The sequence below is a fragment of the Phaseolus vulgaris genome, chromosome 6 (genome assembly GCF_051622355.1).
Source record: "Phaseolus vulgaris cultivar YP4 chromosome 6, ASM5162235v1, whole genome shotgun sequence".
Taxonomy (NCBI): Eukaryota; Viridiplantae; Streptophyta; class Magnoliopsida; order Fabales; family Fabaceae; genus Phaseolus; species Phaseolus vulgaris.
In genome coordinates, this window is record NC_143503.1 from 12,606,722 (window position 1) to 12,623,499 (window position 16,778).

A 16,778-nucleotide genomic window follows, 5' to 3' on the forward strand; every position below is an offset into this window, starting at 1 on the left:
TGATCGTCGTGATTTTGCGATTTTGATCTTCAGTTGTTCATTGTTTGTCCAACACTTTTGAAGGTGGATGTTCTAATCACGTCATGTCTAATTGGCGAGAGTTTGGTGTGGTGGGTTCCGTTTTGTTCTTATTGGATGGCCTGATGGTGTACTGGTCTAAATTTGGATATTTCTAAATAGATTCGTTGTGGTCTCCGGAATCTTTGAAGCCCTATATTTCCTTCAAAGAAAGGTAAAATTATTTTTCTTAATTGGTTTGTTTTGTAAAGTTGTATGTTCTTTTGTTTTGTGAATGAATAATGGTTGCCCTAAACATTAGAAATTTGATTTTGATAAAGAATATTGTTTACCAAAGTGCAATAAGAAGAACATAATGTTGAGATGTGAATGACTTAGTTTTGAAATGATGTGAACATGGTGCAAGTAATTTTAAGTAGCATTTATGTTGTCTAGTGATAGCACTTTTTGGGGTGTGATAGGCATAAATTCCCATAACACGGGTCAATTGTAGTCTTACTCCATTTCAGCGTGAAAGAATATAGCACATACCGTTTGCTAAGAAAAAATGTGTGTCCAATTAATTTGAGAAAAAAGTGAAAAAAATAATAACAAATAAAATTAAATTTAGGTATTGATCACCTTAATTATTACAATTATATAATAAAATACAGTATTATGTTATTAATTAAAAATTGATTAAGTTTAAACATATTTTTTCTACCTAATAAAACCTTATTTTATAAATTACAGTAAAAATATACTAAAAACAAATATCAAGTGAATTTGATTTCATTAAAAGAAATTATTAATATCAAAGTAGAGAAATCGTTCAATAAATACAAGTATAATTTACGATAACTAAATCCATTGTTTTATTATGCTCATTAATCATATGATACAAGATAAAACTTTTGTATTCATCATTGCTCCATCGTGTGGATCATCACAAGTTGCATGATATCAGTCATTTTCACTCTAATTCGATTTGGGAAAGTTAATAGCAAAGCACAGAAAACAAAACTCAATTTGTATTGTCAATCCTAGTTTTTTAACCTATGAGAAACATCAGAAAGAAAACTAGCCTTAAATTTTCTCCAAAATTCTTACAAACTCCTATCTTGCTTTCATATTGAATTGTGTGTTGGAACTAACCGTCTACTATTAAATTATTGCTTTCACTATCACCTTTGTTTTGTTCACAAAACTAAAAAAGGAGACAGTGAGAAATTTAATGTCTTCAAAGTTAAACTACAATCTTACCAACAAATTGGGCAAAAAGGTTGGGAATTATAGGGAGATATTCTTCAAATCAAAGTACAAATACTACAATTACCTTCTTGTATCTTGGATCTCCAAGATTGACATTAGTCTTGGCTACCTTGATCATCAACCCGAACCTTAATCCCACAACAAGCCTTTTTGGTTTGCTCTTTAATTTCTACCTTTTTCCCACAGCAACCTGCATCCTTGTTACCAAGTTCGGACCTCCTCTCTAAGAACTCACTGTTCTCCTTCCAAACCTCCCCATTTGAATAGACCTCCTTTTTCCAAATGGGAACTTTGGCTTTTATCTCATCTATAAAAAATCTACAAGCCTCCAGTGCATCTGCCCTGTGGACCGATGATACAGCTATGAAGACACTTGTTTCACCCACAGGCACTGTGCCTATACGATGAGCAACAGCGATGGAATGTAAGTTCCAGGATGCTCTAGCAGATGAACAGATCATGTTAATACAACGTATTGCCATTGGAACATAAGCTTCATATCTCAACTCCAAGACTGTTTTCCCTTCAAAGGTGTCACGAGTTGTGCCTGCAAATGTTGCTATAGCACCAGCTTGTGGAGCACTCACAAAATTCATGTATTTAGCAACATCTACTGGATTCAGGTTTTCCAAGATTTCAATAAGATTTTTATCATCTTCAGCAGCCATTTTCCACAAGTTCAGATACAATGATGATCGAACAAAAATCCACCGTGTTTTGAACACTTTCTTCCTTTGAAAATTAAAGTAGACAAGTCCAGATGTTCAACCTTCAGCCGCAAATAGTTCCCAAAGACCTGGTGGAAAGCTTCTATAATATAAGTTATTATGTCAACATTAAATGACCTATAACATCTAAGTGAGCAAATTACATATATATGTAACTGGTTTCCTAGGAACTTTGAAGGCTAGAAAGAAACCTTGGTAATTACAAAATATTAATAAAGTAATAGTATTAATAGTAAAATATAATGAACTCGGCTTCCTACAAACTTCGCAAAATGGAAACAACAAAAAAGAAAATAGCAGCAAGGCTAGTTTCTAGAGTTGATGCAGGGAATCATGATCTACGAAACCTAACGATGATTGATTAGTTGAATATTGAAATTACAGAGATTTTTATGTAGTTAAGGGCTGAAAGTACTTGAATTGTAAATACAGGAAGAGGAAAGTGGAAAGTGATTTGAGAGAACTGATCTCTCAAAAACCAATTCTGTACCATTTTCTTAACTAAACCTCAACCACACTGGTTAAGATTTAGGAAACTAGTAGTTCTACTTCTGCAATAATACCAATTTCCATTATTTTATTCTGATCTAGTTTATATAACATGATCAGAGGCTTTGTTCCTAAATTAGTTTTGGAAGGTTATATTATAGACTTATCTAGATGAGCAAGAACAATTAGCAAGTAAGAAAATTAAAGTATAATCTGAAATCCAACTACTTGTCTAACTTTCAGAATTTTGCTCAAGAGTCTTAACAATACCTACTAACATATTAATGGAGTTGGAAATTTTAAAAATTATATTAAAAAAAGGAAAAATTTAGATTTCACGTGGGGTTCTGCTGCTTTGTGTCCAAGTGATAGTCGTAACATACCTGCTATGTTCACATAGTGTTATTTTCTCTCACATTAAAAACACTCTGATACTTCAAAAAAATTTTGCTCCCTTTCCAAGTTAAATTAAATTGGCTAGAGGGAGGGAGGAAACATTTTTCAAAGACATCGATACCAATATTCAAACTTAGCCTAATACATGACAGATCTTCATCATGGAGACAATGCACCTCTTTCTAATAAAATAAATAAGGATTTGTCCTTCAGAACCCTGAGTAACTACAGTACTACATACAGTTAGAGTTAACTACAAGAACAGGAATTAGCTAATGTACTAGCAGATATGAACTAGTTGTTCAGTACTTATGTGTATAACGCCAATGACTCAGATTTGTGTTTAAGGAAGATTTCATAAGCTAGTTCAAATGGTAAATGTAATTCAACTCTAGTGTGTTCGTTCAATGAGATAAGGGACGGACTAATTTCAATTGACAGATTACAATTCCTAAAACTAATTTTAAAATTTTAACTGTTTTAGAGATTAAAATGATATTGCTACAATTTCGAGGATATCAATCAACCAACCCTTTTGTGTAAAGTAGAATATCTTCTGTGGATAAACCCCCTTTTCCATCTTCTTCCAATTTCCAACCACCACCAGAAGACACATTTTATCAAACATTTTTATACGCAAAGGTCAGATAATTGAAATTCATTTTGAAATTTGAGCACACATGAATGTAAAATAGACAATAGCTTACAGGGTAAAACAGAAGTCTAAAAAGTCAGCAAATTTTTTGGCAACCGCCAACCCCTTACAGTTTAAAAACACGAATTTCTCCCTTTTCATGTAAAATTTCAATTAAACAAAAAACTGATCTTTCAAGTGAATTTAGATAAAAAAGCTTGAGCACTTACTGGAGGTAATTTAAATTCAATTCAATTCCTGAGGTTCGATGATAGTTGGATTCATTTCAATGATACAGTCGCCGAAAGAGAGAATAAGGGGCTTTTAGGTTTAGGTTGAAGATGATGCTGCTGCAACGATTGGACCCAAATAAATATATATACTATAATTAAGTCAACTCCTATATGGCCACCCCAACATTACTAACTGCACTCCAGCACTAATAAAAAATTCCCTTGTCAATCATAATATCAAAAGCAATCAATTTGAACCAAATGCATTACTAAAACTTAAAACCGTAAAAGAAAACATTGGATACAAAATAAATTAATAGTTCTTCTCTTGAGTTTTTTCTTTTTCATAAATTTTCACACTATGAAAGACACATTTGTATGATCCCACTATCTTAAACATGTCAATTCAGGTTCGGGTCATGGTATGGGATTTTCAACTTTCATCTTAATTTAATATAAAATAAATTAAAAAAAGCAAACTTCACTATGAGTAGACCTAGAGATAGGAGAATTCAAGCTCCCGATGTTAAAATAAGCATTTTTGCAAAATTGAAATAATGTGAGTGAGACACAATAAAATTAAAATAATTGAAGTTATTGAGATTCCCTGAAGCGGTTGTGCTATCAAGCGGTTAGGATAGGGAAGCAATTACCTTTATTCTTTTTGTCTATTTAATATGTTTTACTCTCTTTTGTAACAACATAATAACATATACAAATAATTGATTGAGTGTGATTCCCCATTTTACGTGTCACTTTCTTCTCTCTGTTTTTCTTCCTTTAAAACACATATTGTGTTCTTGGTGTGTACACGTATTCCTTTTGCAGTTTTGGTGCCTTCAACCTACCCCGTTCATCCTTATATCTTAAGTTTCTACCATGGAAATATAATATCGCGCTCTCGCAGCTTTAACTTGTGAAATACAATGGTTGAAATATCTTCTTGACGACTTTGGCATCACTACTCAACCTCTAGCAGCTGTCTACTGTGACAATCAGTCCGCAAGACACATAGCCTCAAATCCAAGCTTTCATGAGAGAATAAAGCACATAGAGATTGATTGCCATATTGTACGTGAGAAACTTCAGGCAAAACTCTTCCAATTGCTTCCTATACCTTCTTCTCAACAAGCTGCAGACATATCTACTAAACCACTTGAACCGGTTAGATTTGATCCTATTGTTTCAAAATTGGGTCTGATAAATATATATCATGCAGCTTGAGCGGGGCTATTGAGATTCCCTGAAGCGGTTGTGCTCTCAAGCGGTTAGGATAGGGAAGCGGTTACCTTTATTCTTTTTGCCTATTTAATAGGTTTTACTCTCTTTTGTAACAACATAATAACAGATACAAATAATTGATTGAGTGTGATTCTCCTTTTTACGTGTCACTTTCTTCTCTCTTGTTTTTCTTCCTTTAAAACACGTATTGTGTTCTTGGTGTGTACACGTATTCCTTTTGCAGTTTTGGTGCCTTCCACCTACCCCGTTCATCCTTATATTTTAAGTTTCTACCATGGAAATATTCCAACATATGGGTATGTCAATTTTAATTAATTTTGTTTTACACTAAAATTGTGTCACATTAATACGATTTCAATGAAATCCTAAAACTCATACTAATTAAAATCGTGTCTAGATTACACAACTTTTTCAATTTCATTTTTGTGCTAAAGTCATGATACCCAACTACGACTTCTTTGTTGAACATCTATTGATACTAAAGTTGTTGATCACCAACACAGATTCTTACCGTAGGTGCAATTGGGTTTAGAAGGGGAAGAAAGTTGATTGGAGTCTTATACTCTTTTCGCATTTGATAAAGATAAATTGTTGATAAATGTCATAATTCAGTAATATTTCATACAAAAATATAGCCACTTATGAAATTTAATTGATAAAATAGTTATAATTAAACCTTTAATTTAGGAATTTGAACATTTTTACATATTTTTGGATTATGAGATGAATAAGAACGATTTATTCTCAATTTTGTATTATTTTCAGGAATTTAAGGAGAGATGAAGCAAAAGGATATGTCACTTGGCCCAAGCCCAATTAGGTTAAATATAAGGTGTGACGCATAACCTTAAACATAATTGGGGAACCAAAGGAAGGAAACCCTAAAGGATTCAGCTGTCAAGGAGAAATGCTATGGATCTTTTTTCTTACTGTCTATGCTTGTAACAACCACCATGAGTGACTAATTCTTTTCTTTGGGAGTGAGAGTCATTTGTTCAAACTCTTATGTATTGAGGTGATATTTATCTATAATATTCTAATATTCAATTCTTGATTGATGATTGGTATTATCATTTTATTCTCAAAGCATCAAACTATTCACAATTTTGATCCTTAAATTTGATTGAAAGTACTTCTAAGCATCTGACTTAAATGATAATGCTTAACATATTTGAATGTTAGGAATAAATTTGAAATGTTAATTGCTTTATAACATCCGTTTGTAATGCTAAGGAGCTTTTATAAATATGCGAAGAATCGATATTTAGGAAACTCTCTTAATGATTTTGTATGCGAGGAATCAATATAAATGATTTTTATATGTGTATCAATGTTATTCATTATGAAATGTTATATGTTTAAAACTACATATGAGTGAAAAGGATTAACCCCATTTCCAATTTTCTTAATTGAAATCTTTTACTCATTTATTTTTTTTTTCATTTAATTTTCATGCAAATTATTGTCAATATCATATCAAATCAAATTATTGTACATATTCTTATACTTAGTGAATGCTAGTATTAAGATTGATTTTAAATAAATGTTCCTTGTGGGTTCGATATCCATCCTTAGAATTAATACTTATGACTTGGTACATTTGTTGTAAAAGAGTCATCAATTGTCTAATAAACTGTCTGATCAAAACAAATTAGATCGTCTAACATAATCGTCTAGGTAAAGAGTCTAACTGGTCATCTAATCAGAAGAATAAAATAAATCAAAAAGCATGAGCAACAACAAGAACACAAGATCTTTTCTTGGTTCACCCAAACTCATGCTACATACAGTCCCTCTTAACAAATTTCTTAAGAGATTCCACTAACCAAAACACTTGATTACAACGACTATTCTCACCTCTCCAGGTTACAACGAGTATTCACACCTCTCCCAAAAAAAATGACCACTCTCATAAAGATAGTATAAAGAAAGCTCACATGAGTATAACTTCACAAAGTGAAGAATTACAATAGTTTCCTCAACCCAAAAGACTAGATGCTCTAATGGCATACCAGACACTCATTGCAACCCTTATATATTCAACAAGAACACATGAATAACTTGAATTGCTTGCCTTTCCTTGTTTCGTTCTTCACCTTCAGTCTCTTTATACAACTTTTCAAATGTGTTCTTTGATACTTAGTTAAGTTCGGATATTGAAATATCTTAATATTTTAATCTTTTTGGTGCCAAACGCTCAAAATATAAAACTTGGATTTGCAATCTCTTAATTTTTTCAAGTAAGTTTAAGAAACTAATTCAAAATTATTTTTAATATGGGTTAGTAAAAATAAATCAAAACAAAATCAAAAATATTTTCCATCCAGATAATATGTGATACTAAAACCATTTTATTTACAAAAGATTTAGATATATTTGCTATATATTAAAAAGATATTTGCAAGACTTAATTTGAACAAATTTGTTTAGGAAAAGATATATTTTAGAGATATATGAAAATAGGGTTAAACTGAGTCATTTTGCATATTGAAATATTTTTGTTTTTGGATATAATATTGTTTTGAAGAAACACATTTTTAATAGATATATGATTCAAAAGATTATATATAACTGTTATAATAAAAAAACTCGTTACTCGTTCAACACATTCACTAAGTTGTTTAGCATGAACGAAATTGTAGACGTTGGGATGGTCTACTGTATACTACAACTTCCACCTAACCATTGTCAGATCATTTAATTCACATATAAAGTATATCATTTAACTCACAAATAAGACATTCAGTCTAAATTTTGTTATGCAATTAACAAGTGTTATCAGATCGTCTATCATGAACATATGTTATTGACGCTCAAAGAGTCTATTGTGTACTACAGTTGTACAAAGCATTCTTAGAACCTTCAAATTAAAAATAAACCATTAAGATTTCTTTATAATCAAAACATAACTCCTCATATGATCTTCTGGTCATCAAACCATCTAGTGGATCATAGATTGTCTAGTGTTTGAATAGACAATCTATAGGGTCTTAAACTGTCTACGGTCTCAACAAATGCAATGCATGTTATGTGGATTATATTTAACTTTTGTTAGTTTTTGTTATCATCAACATAGAAGAACATATATACCACATATGATATTCTGGTCAACAAATAGTCCATATGGTTCACAAACTCTCTAGTTGGTGAAGAGATCGTCTAGAAGGTTATCAAATCATCAGGGCAGATCATCTAGATCGTCTAAGGTCTCAACAATCTCCCCTTTTTTTTTATGATGACAAAAACATTTTAGCATGTGTCTTAGAACATAATTATCCATAAGAGCATTGACATTCAAACAACATAATATACTAACAGTAATTAATTAGACATTAACAATATGCAACTAAATGTTGCTTATTATTCACCTTTTTTTACATAATAAAAATGGGATTTAACAATAATCTTCACTATAGATTTAATCTTTAGAGAACATAGAGTTAGCAAAAGATTATTCAAGAAAGTAATGAATCAAGAAAGATGTGAATGAAATTCCTTAAGATTTATCAAACAAGAAGGTAGGTCAATCCAAAAAAAGATGAATCAAGTGATATAGTGTGCACTAGATAAAATTTTCAACTCTTAGGTGTTTAGGCTTGTGTACATGCACTCAAAATAATATCAGGCAAGAAAAACTGCCATAAGCTTAACAAGACTCTAATATTCACAACATTTGAGCAACATGTGTAGTCAAGGATCAAGAGGTATTTATATAGGTTGTAATGGGGCCAAGGTGAAGATAGAAAAATATGAGAATAAAAGAGCTTTGAGGAAAAATTTCATAGTTAAATGCAAGTAGTATATATCTCAATATTACAATTAGACTCCCTATTTTCTACCTTTTGATTAAGAATTTCAATTTCTCTCTTGTTTAGACTTTCATCATATTTTTCTTTTTTTTTTGTTTCTAGACATTTCTCATTCTTTTTCTATTATTTTTCTTTCTTTCTTTCTTTCTTTATTTTCTTTTGCATATATTTTTCTTGTTTATTTTCTTTTTCAATAAAGATTTATTTATATAAGTAAACTAAAATGAAGTATATCCCCACACTTTTTCAAGAACCTATTCTCAAAATGATTCCAAAGCTTCTTTATTCTCTAATGTAAAGACAACCATGCTTTTTCTCTTTTTAAGGCTTGTAATGTGGTTAGAAACAAGAAAGGATAAAAGGCTCAAGGGGGATAACAAGTGAATTTTCATCCAAGTAGGCAAATATGGGTAGTTGCTTATAATGAAAGTTGGCTTAATCATCTTAATGTATGCATGTGATCAAAGTTGTAAACAAAAAATCATGTTATTCTAGAGACTAAACACGCATGAGTAAAAACACACTAGAAAAAATAGGTATGGCATATAATGATCCACCCATAAGTCGTGCTAAAAACTTCACCAAGGGTAACTATATCACAAAATGAATTCAATGATTCTTAAAACCCATCTTATTTAACATTTTTCAGTGAATCTAAACAACATAAATAAAGAAACCAAGTATTCAAGAGTAACGACAATGGCAACAAAACCTAAAGGAACAAAATTACTGATTAAATAAGAGAGATTTTTAATTTAGACCCTAGACGGTTTATACCACTCGTATTAGGTCATAGACCATCTACAACATATACCAACTTCAAGACCGTTTATACTTAATATCAACACTGATACCATATACAATAATAAAAATTTGTTCCACTAATAGATATAAGATAGAAATACTTTACCTTGTACACATTGTAAAATGAATGGTCTATTTAAGATTTTTTATTAGTAGAATTTAAGTGTATCATCTTTGTCTGACTAGCTCAAGAATTATTTCCATCTTGTTCTCATATAAGTCTCAATCTTCTTCTTTTTGTTTTTCTACACTTGACTTCTTTTCTTGTTTCTCTACCTTGGGAACAAAGACTTTGTCATTATGAATTGTGAGCATCCATTGTCTTTGTTCCATGACAAAAGTCTTCTTGCTTGGATGAAACACATATGCAAGATGAATTAATTTTGTTTTAGGTACCTGATAACTGTCGCTTTTGCAATTAAATTAAAATATTTCAACGTAGACCATCTAATGAGGTAATAAACCATCTAATGCCACATAGTTGATAGTATTGAAGTGGTCAGATGATTCCAAGTCGTCTCCCAAAGAATCCAAAAGAGAGTCCAATGAACAAAATTGTAAACCTATTTTTAAGAAATGAAAATTAGTAATAATAGTGTTCTTGCCAGTTGACATGCTCACCGGTTGACTCTGATGACAAACTCTAACTCTGTCTATCTCTTCTGGAATTTGTTATGCGTCTTGATGCACTGGAACGTTGCTTCGTTGAAACAGAGGGGGCCCTACTTGTTGATTGCACTCCGACGATCAAGTCAGGCTTATAAGAAACAAGAAGTAACAAGTTTCAGTCTTAGAAACAACATCCTTTAACATGGGATCTCAAGTCCCTTTTATAGTTTACCTCTTGTAACAACTTTCTATCATAAGAATATAATCTCAACTGAAAGCATACTTTACAGGAAAATATTCTGCTCAAGGGCAGACCCTCACGGTGTTGCAACATAACAAAATCTTTCCTTCATGGAGTGCGTAAAATAATAATAGAATAACCACCAGGGTACCAACGCATGTACCAGCATCAGGGGTCCAATCTGTTTACGTAGCCACCCTCAACGTGGCACTACACTCCTCTCTTGAATACATACAACCTAACCTTTACATGCCCTAGCACACATGGGCTTAGGTTTAAAAGAAAATGTTTACTTAAGCTAGACCCTGTTCCGTCCGGTTGACCGGGACGTCTTCGTGCGCGACCTCAACCGTCAGCTAGGGACTCCTTCCCACTGGTTGCCTGTGGATTCCTGCAAAAAAGAGGACAAAAAGGCGCCCTAGCGGCCGTGTGCACTCCGACGCTCAAGTCAGCCAGCAAGAAACACCAAAAACTGTCCACCTACGTGTCTGAGCACCGCGTATGGCACTCTGAAGGTGGTAAAAGAACTGTGTATATGTGTGTGTTGTCTCTTTCAGGCAAAAATATTCCCCAGTCACTTGTACGTAACCTTGAAGCACGAGCAAGCAACTAGAGAGTTCTCTGGTAAATTTGCCGAAAGTTCCAACCCTTTTTCCAACATTCTCCGCGCTATTTAAACTACCCAAGCATTTAAAGCGCCTTAAAGCGCTTTTAATCACAAACGTAACGCACTCATTAAAGCGTTTAATTAGAAAACGTAGCGCATTTAAGACGTTGAAACGCTCGGGAGCCATTATAGTACCTGAATGCTCGAAAGGGAAACTGTATTGAATGACTCTTAATTACCTGGCACCTGACTAAAGGGTGTTTCCATTCTGACATGGCTGTTGTACACGTGGAGGGCCTCACGACGCCGTGACCCCATCTGGGGGCGTTTTTGCCCATCTAGGGACGTTTCTACGTGTGAGTCCTCCTGCTGAGAGTGCTACTGCGCTAGGGGTGACTTTTTGGGTGCCAACTCATGCCCCCAAGTATCTAGTCACTTACTTTGAGAGCGTATCTGCCTTCCTTTTGTACTCTGCACCCGGTTGCCCTGGGCGTGACTTTCCTCTTGAGTCGTATCTGCCCCACGGGCGTCTCTGGGGCGGCAGGAGCACTTCACGAGTCAGGCTGCCCTTCACTGGTACTATTGCTATGGCCTTGAAGCCACCTTTTCCTTCTCTTTATCGCTGCCCCGTGCTATTGGGACCTGAGGCCTTCCCACGGCGTTGCTCCCTCCATGGTCTTTCCTACCCATGGGTATCGGGGAACCACACCGTGATTGCCTTACTTTAGAACTGTTTGATCTGGCGACGCCCTGGTTGGGCGTCGCCTTCACCTAGGCGACGCCTTGCCTTGGCGACGCTTCCTCTTGGCGTCTCTCCACCCAGGCGACGCCTTGTGTTGACTTTGTCTCTCCAGCAGTTGACTTTGACCTTGACTTAGTCAACGCCCGGATACGGGACGGTACACAAGCCCCCCAGTCTTAAGCCGAAGACTTGTCTTCAGCGTCAAGACTAAAGCCTCGCCCACGCCGTCCACGTGCCATCCTGATGACGTGTCATTCTCTGGTGACTCAGCAACTCTTCGAATTATTGACGCGACATTTTCTGAACCACAGGGGTATTCTTAATGACTGATTGGACATCCCCTGAAATGAGGATGATAACACCTTTTGGGCTACCCTTGATCGCGCGCCACGTGGCCCATCGCGCGGCCATCCTCCAGGGACCTTTGCGTTTCCCTTGGGCAATTGATCCTCTGACGCGTGGCACGATCCCACGGCCCTAGGTTAGCGCCTCTCAAGTTGCGAAATGTAACGTTTAAGTTACTCCAAACCCCGCGCTCACCCTACTGTTACATTCATTCACTCTGCAACTCCGCACTGTTCATCGCCTCCAAAACCCCTTTCCTCTGCAATCGCGATTCCCTCCTTGCTGCGCTCATCTACTGCCTCCATTCCAATAACAAAGGTACGATCTCGAGTATTCACGACTCTTCCCTTTTGTCGCATTATAGGATTCATTGAACTGCCTGGGACTGTTGTTATTCTCGTTATTACTGCATTTCTCCGCTTCTTCTTCCTCCTCTGATTTCTCTCGCGTGGGTGACGCTTCCTGGGGTTCTTTCCCCTTCTTGCCATGGCTAAACTTGCTAAACCCCTTTTCTTCTCTTCTTTCTCCAGCTATCTATTTTCATCATGACGCGCGCGAACGCGGAGCCTGATTCTTCTCCCAAGACCCCCAAGTCCAACTACAAAGCCTTCTACCCCTGGGCCCCCGACGAGCTCCTGAGTGAATGCACCAGCCTGACTTCCTTCCAGGACCTGGAAGCTCACCGGGGGGATCCCCATTTGTACAACTTTAACGCCTTCTGCCGCACCCACGACGCCCACATATCCGTCCGTCCCGGCAGGCCTGGGGAACCTGTTTGTTTGGACGACAGACCTAGAAAGGGGAAACCCTTCTTCTTCATGTACCAGACCGTGTTCAAGCACGTAGGAGTGCGTCTCCCATTCACTCCCTTCGAACGGGAGCTTCTCACTGAAATCAACACTGCCCCCGCCCAGCTTCATCCCAACAGCTGGGCATTCGTGCGGGGCTTTCAAATTCTTTGTGGATACCTGGGCATCCCCCCTTCTGTAGATATCTTCCTGCATTTCTTTGAGGTGAAGAAACAGGGGAAAAGCTTCTGGGTAAGCTTTTCCGGGATCGCAGGCAGGATCCTCCTATCCCTCTTCCAGAATTCTTACAAGAACTGGAAAGGGAAATTCTTCAGGGTGTGCAGAGCCAAGCACGATCCCACAGCTTTGGATGGCTTCCCCCTTTACTGGACGGAGCGCCCTAAATTGCTCAGGGCCAAAACCCTGGAAGAGTTATCTCCCGCCGATAGGGAGGTAAGCAAAGCCTTGGCGGGGTTGGGGATCATCTTTGATACCTTGAAGCTGGTCGCTAGCGAGTACAATGCCCACGCCCTAACCACCTATTTTGGTAAGGGGCTCTCCCCTCATCTTTCTTGCTATGAACAACCTGCTATCGAGTGTTTGTCCCCCCATACTATTGTGCTCGTTTTACACTGTGCCATGTTACTTGCATTTCACGTCTCTTCATGTATTGTGAATTCGCATAGCTGCTTTAGTACTAATTCTTGCTGCTTGGTCTGTCTTGATGTAGGATCGGTGATGGGCGCTTCCAAGAGAATGATGCTGGCGAAGGCAATGAAGGAGGCACGTGCCGCTAAGGCGGGCGCCTCCTCCACCCCTGTTGCCGATCCTGTTCTCCCGCCGATTCTGTCGCCGCCTCCTCCGATTACCGTCGAGGCTATCTCGAGTTCACCTCCGTCATCTCCTCGCAGCCTTGCAGCACTTCAGACTCCTCGCTCTCCTCTACCCACCGCCGCTGTTCCCCTAGCCGCGGCCTCGTCACCGGCTCCAACCCCCCTTGACAAAGGGAAACGGGTTTTGGAGGTTCTAACGGATGATGAGGACTCAGAAGGCGTGGCTCCCTTCAGAAGAAGAAAATTTGCGCGGGTTCCTCTTTCGGTAGAGGCGTCGCCCCAGGGAGCGAACCCCTTCATGGATAACCCTCCGAGTGCGACCTCACTCCCCCCCATGACACTCCACGAGGAAAGGGGGGAAGGCGCCGAATCTGCCCCGCCTCCGCCGCCGGCAGAAACCATTGCTTCCCCTGCTTCCGTCGCTGCCGCCCCTGACTTCATCGCCATCCCTCCTCCGATTATGCATCTAATGAGGGGCTTCAGCGGCGGGACTCTGCCAGAGGGCACAGACAGGAAGGAAGGCATGCCCTTCTACCTGGGGGCCTTCCTGGCGGTGGCCCTTGAATGGCGCGCCCAGGCCAGAAACGCGGTCTTGCAAGCTCAAACTCTCCAGGCCTTGGAAACAAAGGCAACTACCCTGGAAGAGGAAATGAGGACCCTGGGGCGCCAGAACGAAGCGTATCAAACTTCTCTGAAACAAATGCAAGAGTCCAAGGCAGAAACTGAGAGGCAACTGGCCGAGGCATTGGAGCTCCAGGCTGGCCTCTACACTCGGGAAGTTGCTCTTCAAGTCCAGGTAACGGGTCTTCAGGAACTGGTCAAAACGGATGCAGAAACTTGAAAGGACCTGAAGGACCGTTGCTGTGAACAGGCTGCCAAGATGGAGCGGATGGAGGGGGAAATGGCCACGCAGGCCAAAGCTATGGACCTTCTCCGGGCTGACTACGACAAATTACAGGTCGAGGTCAGTCGACTTCGCGTTGAGAAGGAGGCTCTAGAGAAGCAGGTGGCCTCTGGGGATGCCGCCGTTGAGGAGCTGGAGAAGGAGAAAAAGTCCCTTATCCAGGAGATGGCGGGTACTTTCGAGGAGGGGTTCCAAGAGGCTCTGACCCAGGTGTCCTGTGAGAACCCTGACATCAATATTTCAAACTGCGACCCCATGCACCATGTCGTCGACGGGAAAGTCGTGCCCATGGACGTGGATGACTGAACCGCTGCCTCTCAACCGCCACCTTCAGCTTCACGCTTAACGGCTTTATGCTTTACCTTCGTTTTTGATTTTATCTGTTAAAATTTGTAATTCTTTGAACTACCCGCACTCTTGTTACTGATTTGGGGCGTTCGCATGATTCCCTTTATGTCTTTGCCATATACGATTCTGCTTGTGCGATTTCATTCTCATCTTTTACCTTCGCGTGCTTCGATCATTTTATCTGTGTTCTACCCATTTCTTTCACTTCGTTGGGCGACTTTGTATGACCGAGAAAGGTCGCGTGCCAACCCTCACACCCGTGGAGAGGCTCACCTAGTGACGCCATATCGTCCACGAGGTGTTTCTAACACCGAAACGGTTCTCTCCCTGATTCTTAGCCCCCGGTGCCCACGCCTAAGGAGAGGCCTGCTACAGCAGTGCCGTATCGTCCCCGGGTGTCTAAAACGTCGAGTGCTTTGGGGGGGGGGGGTTCGTTCCCTCTATGGTCTTTCCTCCCCATAGGTATCGGGGGACACCCTGCCAGTAATTCGCTGGCGTTTGGCGACCTTGTCTCCCTCCACAGTCTTTCCTACCCGTGGGTATCGGGGAAACAACGCCAACAACTAACTCTGCTTCCTTCACTTTCGTCTCCCTCCACAGTCTTTCCTACCCGTGGGTATCGGGGAAACAACGCCAACAATTAACTCTGCTTCCTTCACTTTCGTCTCCCTCCACAGTCTTTCCTACCTGTGGGTATCGGGGAGGCAACGCCAGTTGGTATTTGGGTTGGCGACGCCCGTGACGTCTCACGCTGGCGTCGCCCTTCACATCCTTCCGGGCGACGCCTCGGGCGTTTCCTTTACTTCGACATTGACTTTGATTCTTGCCTTGGTTGATGCCTGATGGCCGCGAAGAACTCAAGGCTTTGTCTGTGCCATCCACGTGGCGCTCCTTGTATAGCTGATGGGACGTTCCGTCATTCGACTTGATCCACGTGGCGCTGCTTGTATGGTTGATGGGGCATCTAGTCATTCCATTAAGTTCTGACTCCTGCTGTACTCCTGACTCACTTTCGACGGCGCATCGTACCACTGGATATTCTGCTGATACGACGTTTTCTGATTTAAACCAGTGGTGCCAGCGTCATCCTTTCGTCTTCTGCCACGTGTATCAATCGTGCGGTGCGTCCATTCGCGTCGTTTGGCGCTCTAACCGCTTTATTTAACTCTTCAAACTCTGGAACTATCTTCATCATTTTCTCACTCTTCATAACCTACTTGCGTTCTTTCTTCTTGCACCCTTCCTTCTTGCACCCTTTCTTCTCTGTCGAAGGGTTGTTCTAACCTTCGCTCCCCTCGCTCAACTCTTGCATTTCTAGCAGTCCTGATCTTGTTAAAGAATGTCGTTTCACGCTGCTTCCTCCATGGTCCGTCCCAAAGATTTGTACCCTTGGGCTTCAAATGAACTTCTTGACGAGTGTTCATGCTTACTCTCTACCAGGGCCATACGGGAGCACAAAGGGGAGTCATGTTCTTATGACCACCGGGCCTTCGCAAGGAGGCATGATGACGACATCGCTGTGCTCCCTTGCACTCTGGGGGAGCCAGTGTGTGGAGACGAACGGGCCAACGACGGGGTCCCTTTCTTTTACTTTTACCAGGTGGTGTTCAAGACCATCGGGGTGCGCTTACCCTTCTCCTGGTTCGAGAAGGAACTGCTGACGGAGATCAACGTTGCTCCGGCCCAGTTATACCCCAACAGCTGGGCCTTTGTCAAAGCCTTCGATGTTCTCTTCGGGTTTTTGGGTTGTGCACCCT

The 16,778-nt window shown here is 39.4% G+C and overlaps 1 protein-coding gene across 3 annotated transcripts; it reads right to left on the reverse strand.

The window, feature by feature from the left end:
• Positions 1-1,100: 1,100 nt before the first annotated feature.
• Positions 1,101-3,903, reverse strand: LOC137831027 (molybdopterin biosynthesis MoaE family protein). Of its 3 annotated transcripts, none has more exons than XM_068638511.2 (2): positions 3,747-3,903; positions 1,101-2,065 (listed from the first exon to the last, which is right to left on the reverse strand). In XM_068638511.2, the coding sequence occupies exon 2, from the start codon at positions 1,935-1,937 to the stop codon at positions 1,365-1,367; it is 573 nt and encodes a 190-aa protein (XP_068494612.2). In that variant the 5' UTR covers positions 1,938-2,065; positions 3,747-3,903; the 3' UTR covers positions 1,101-1,364. The 3 variants fall into 3 exon arrangements, with proteins under 3 accessions (XP_068494612.2, XP_090160178.1, XP_068494613.2); XM_090304052.1 differs by having other exon boundaries at positions 1,101-2,079; positions 3,747-3,887; XM_068638512.2 differs by having other exon boundaries at positions 1,101-2,076; positions 3,747-3,866.
• Positions 3,904-16,778: the final 12,875 nt, after the last annotated feature.

Excerpts from the sequence above, each read along its gene's own strand:
- LOC137831027 (XM_068638511.2), bottom strand. The coding sequence starts at position 1,937 with ATGGCTGCTGAAGATGATAAAAATCTTATTGAAATCTTGGAAAACCTG.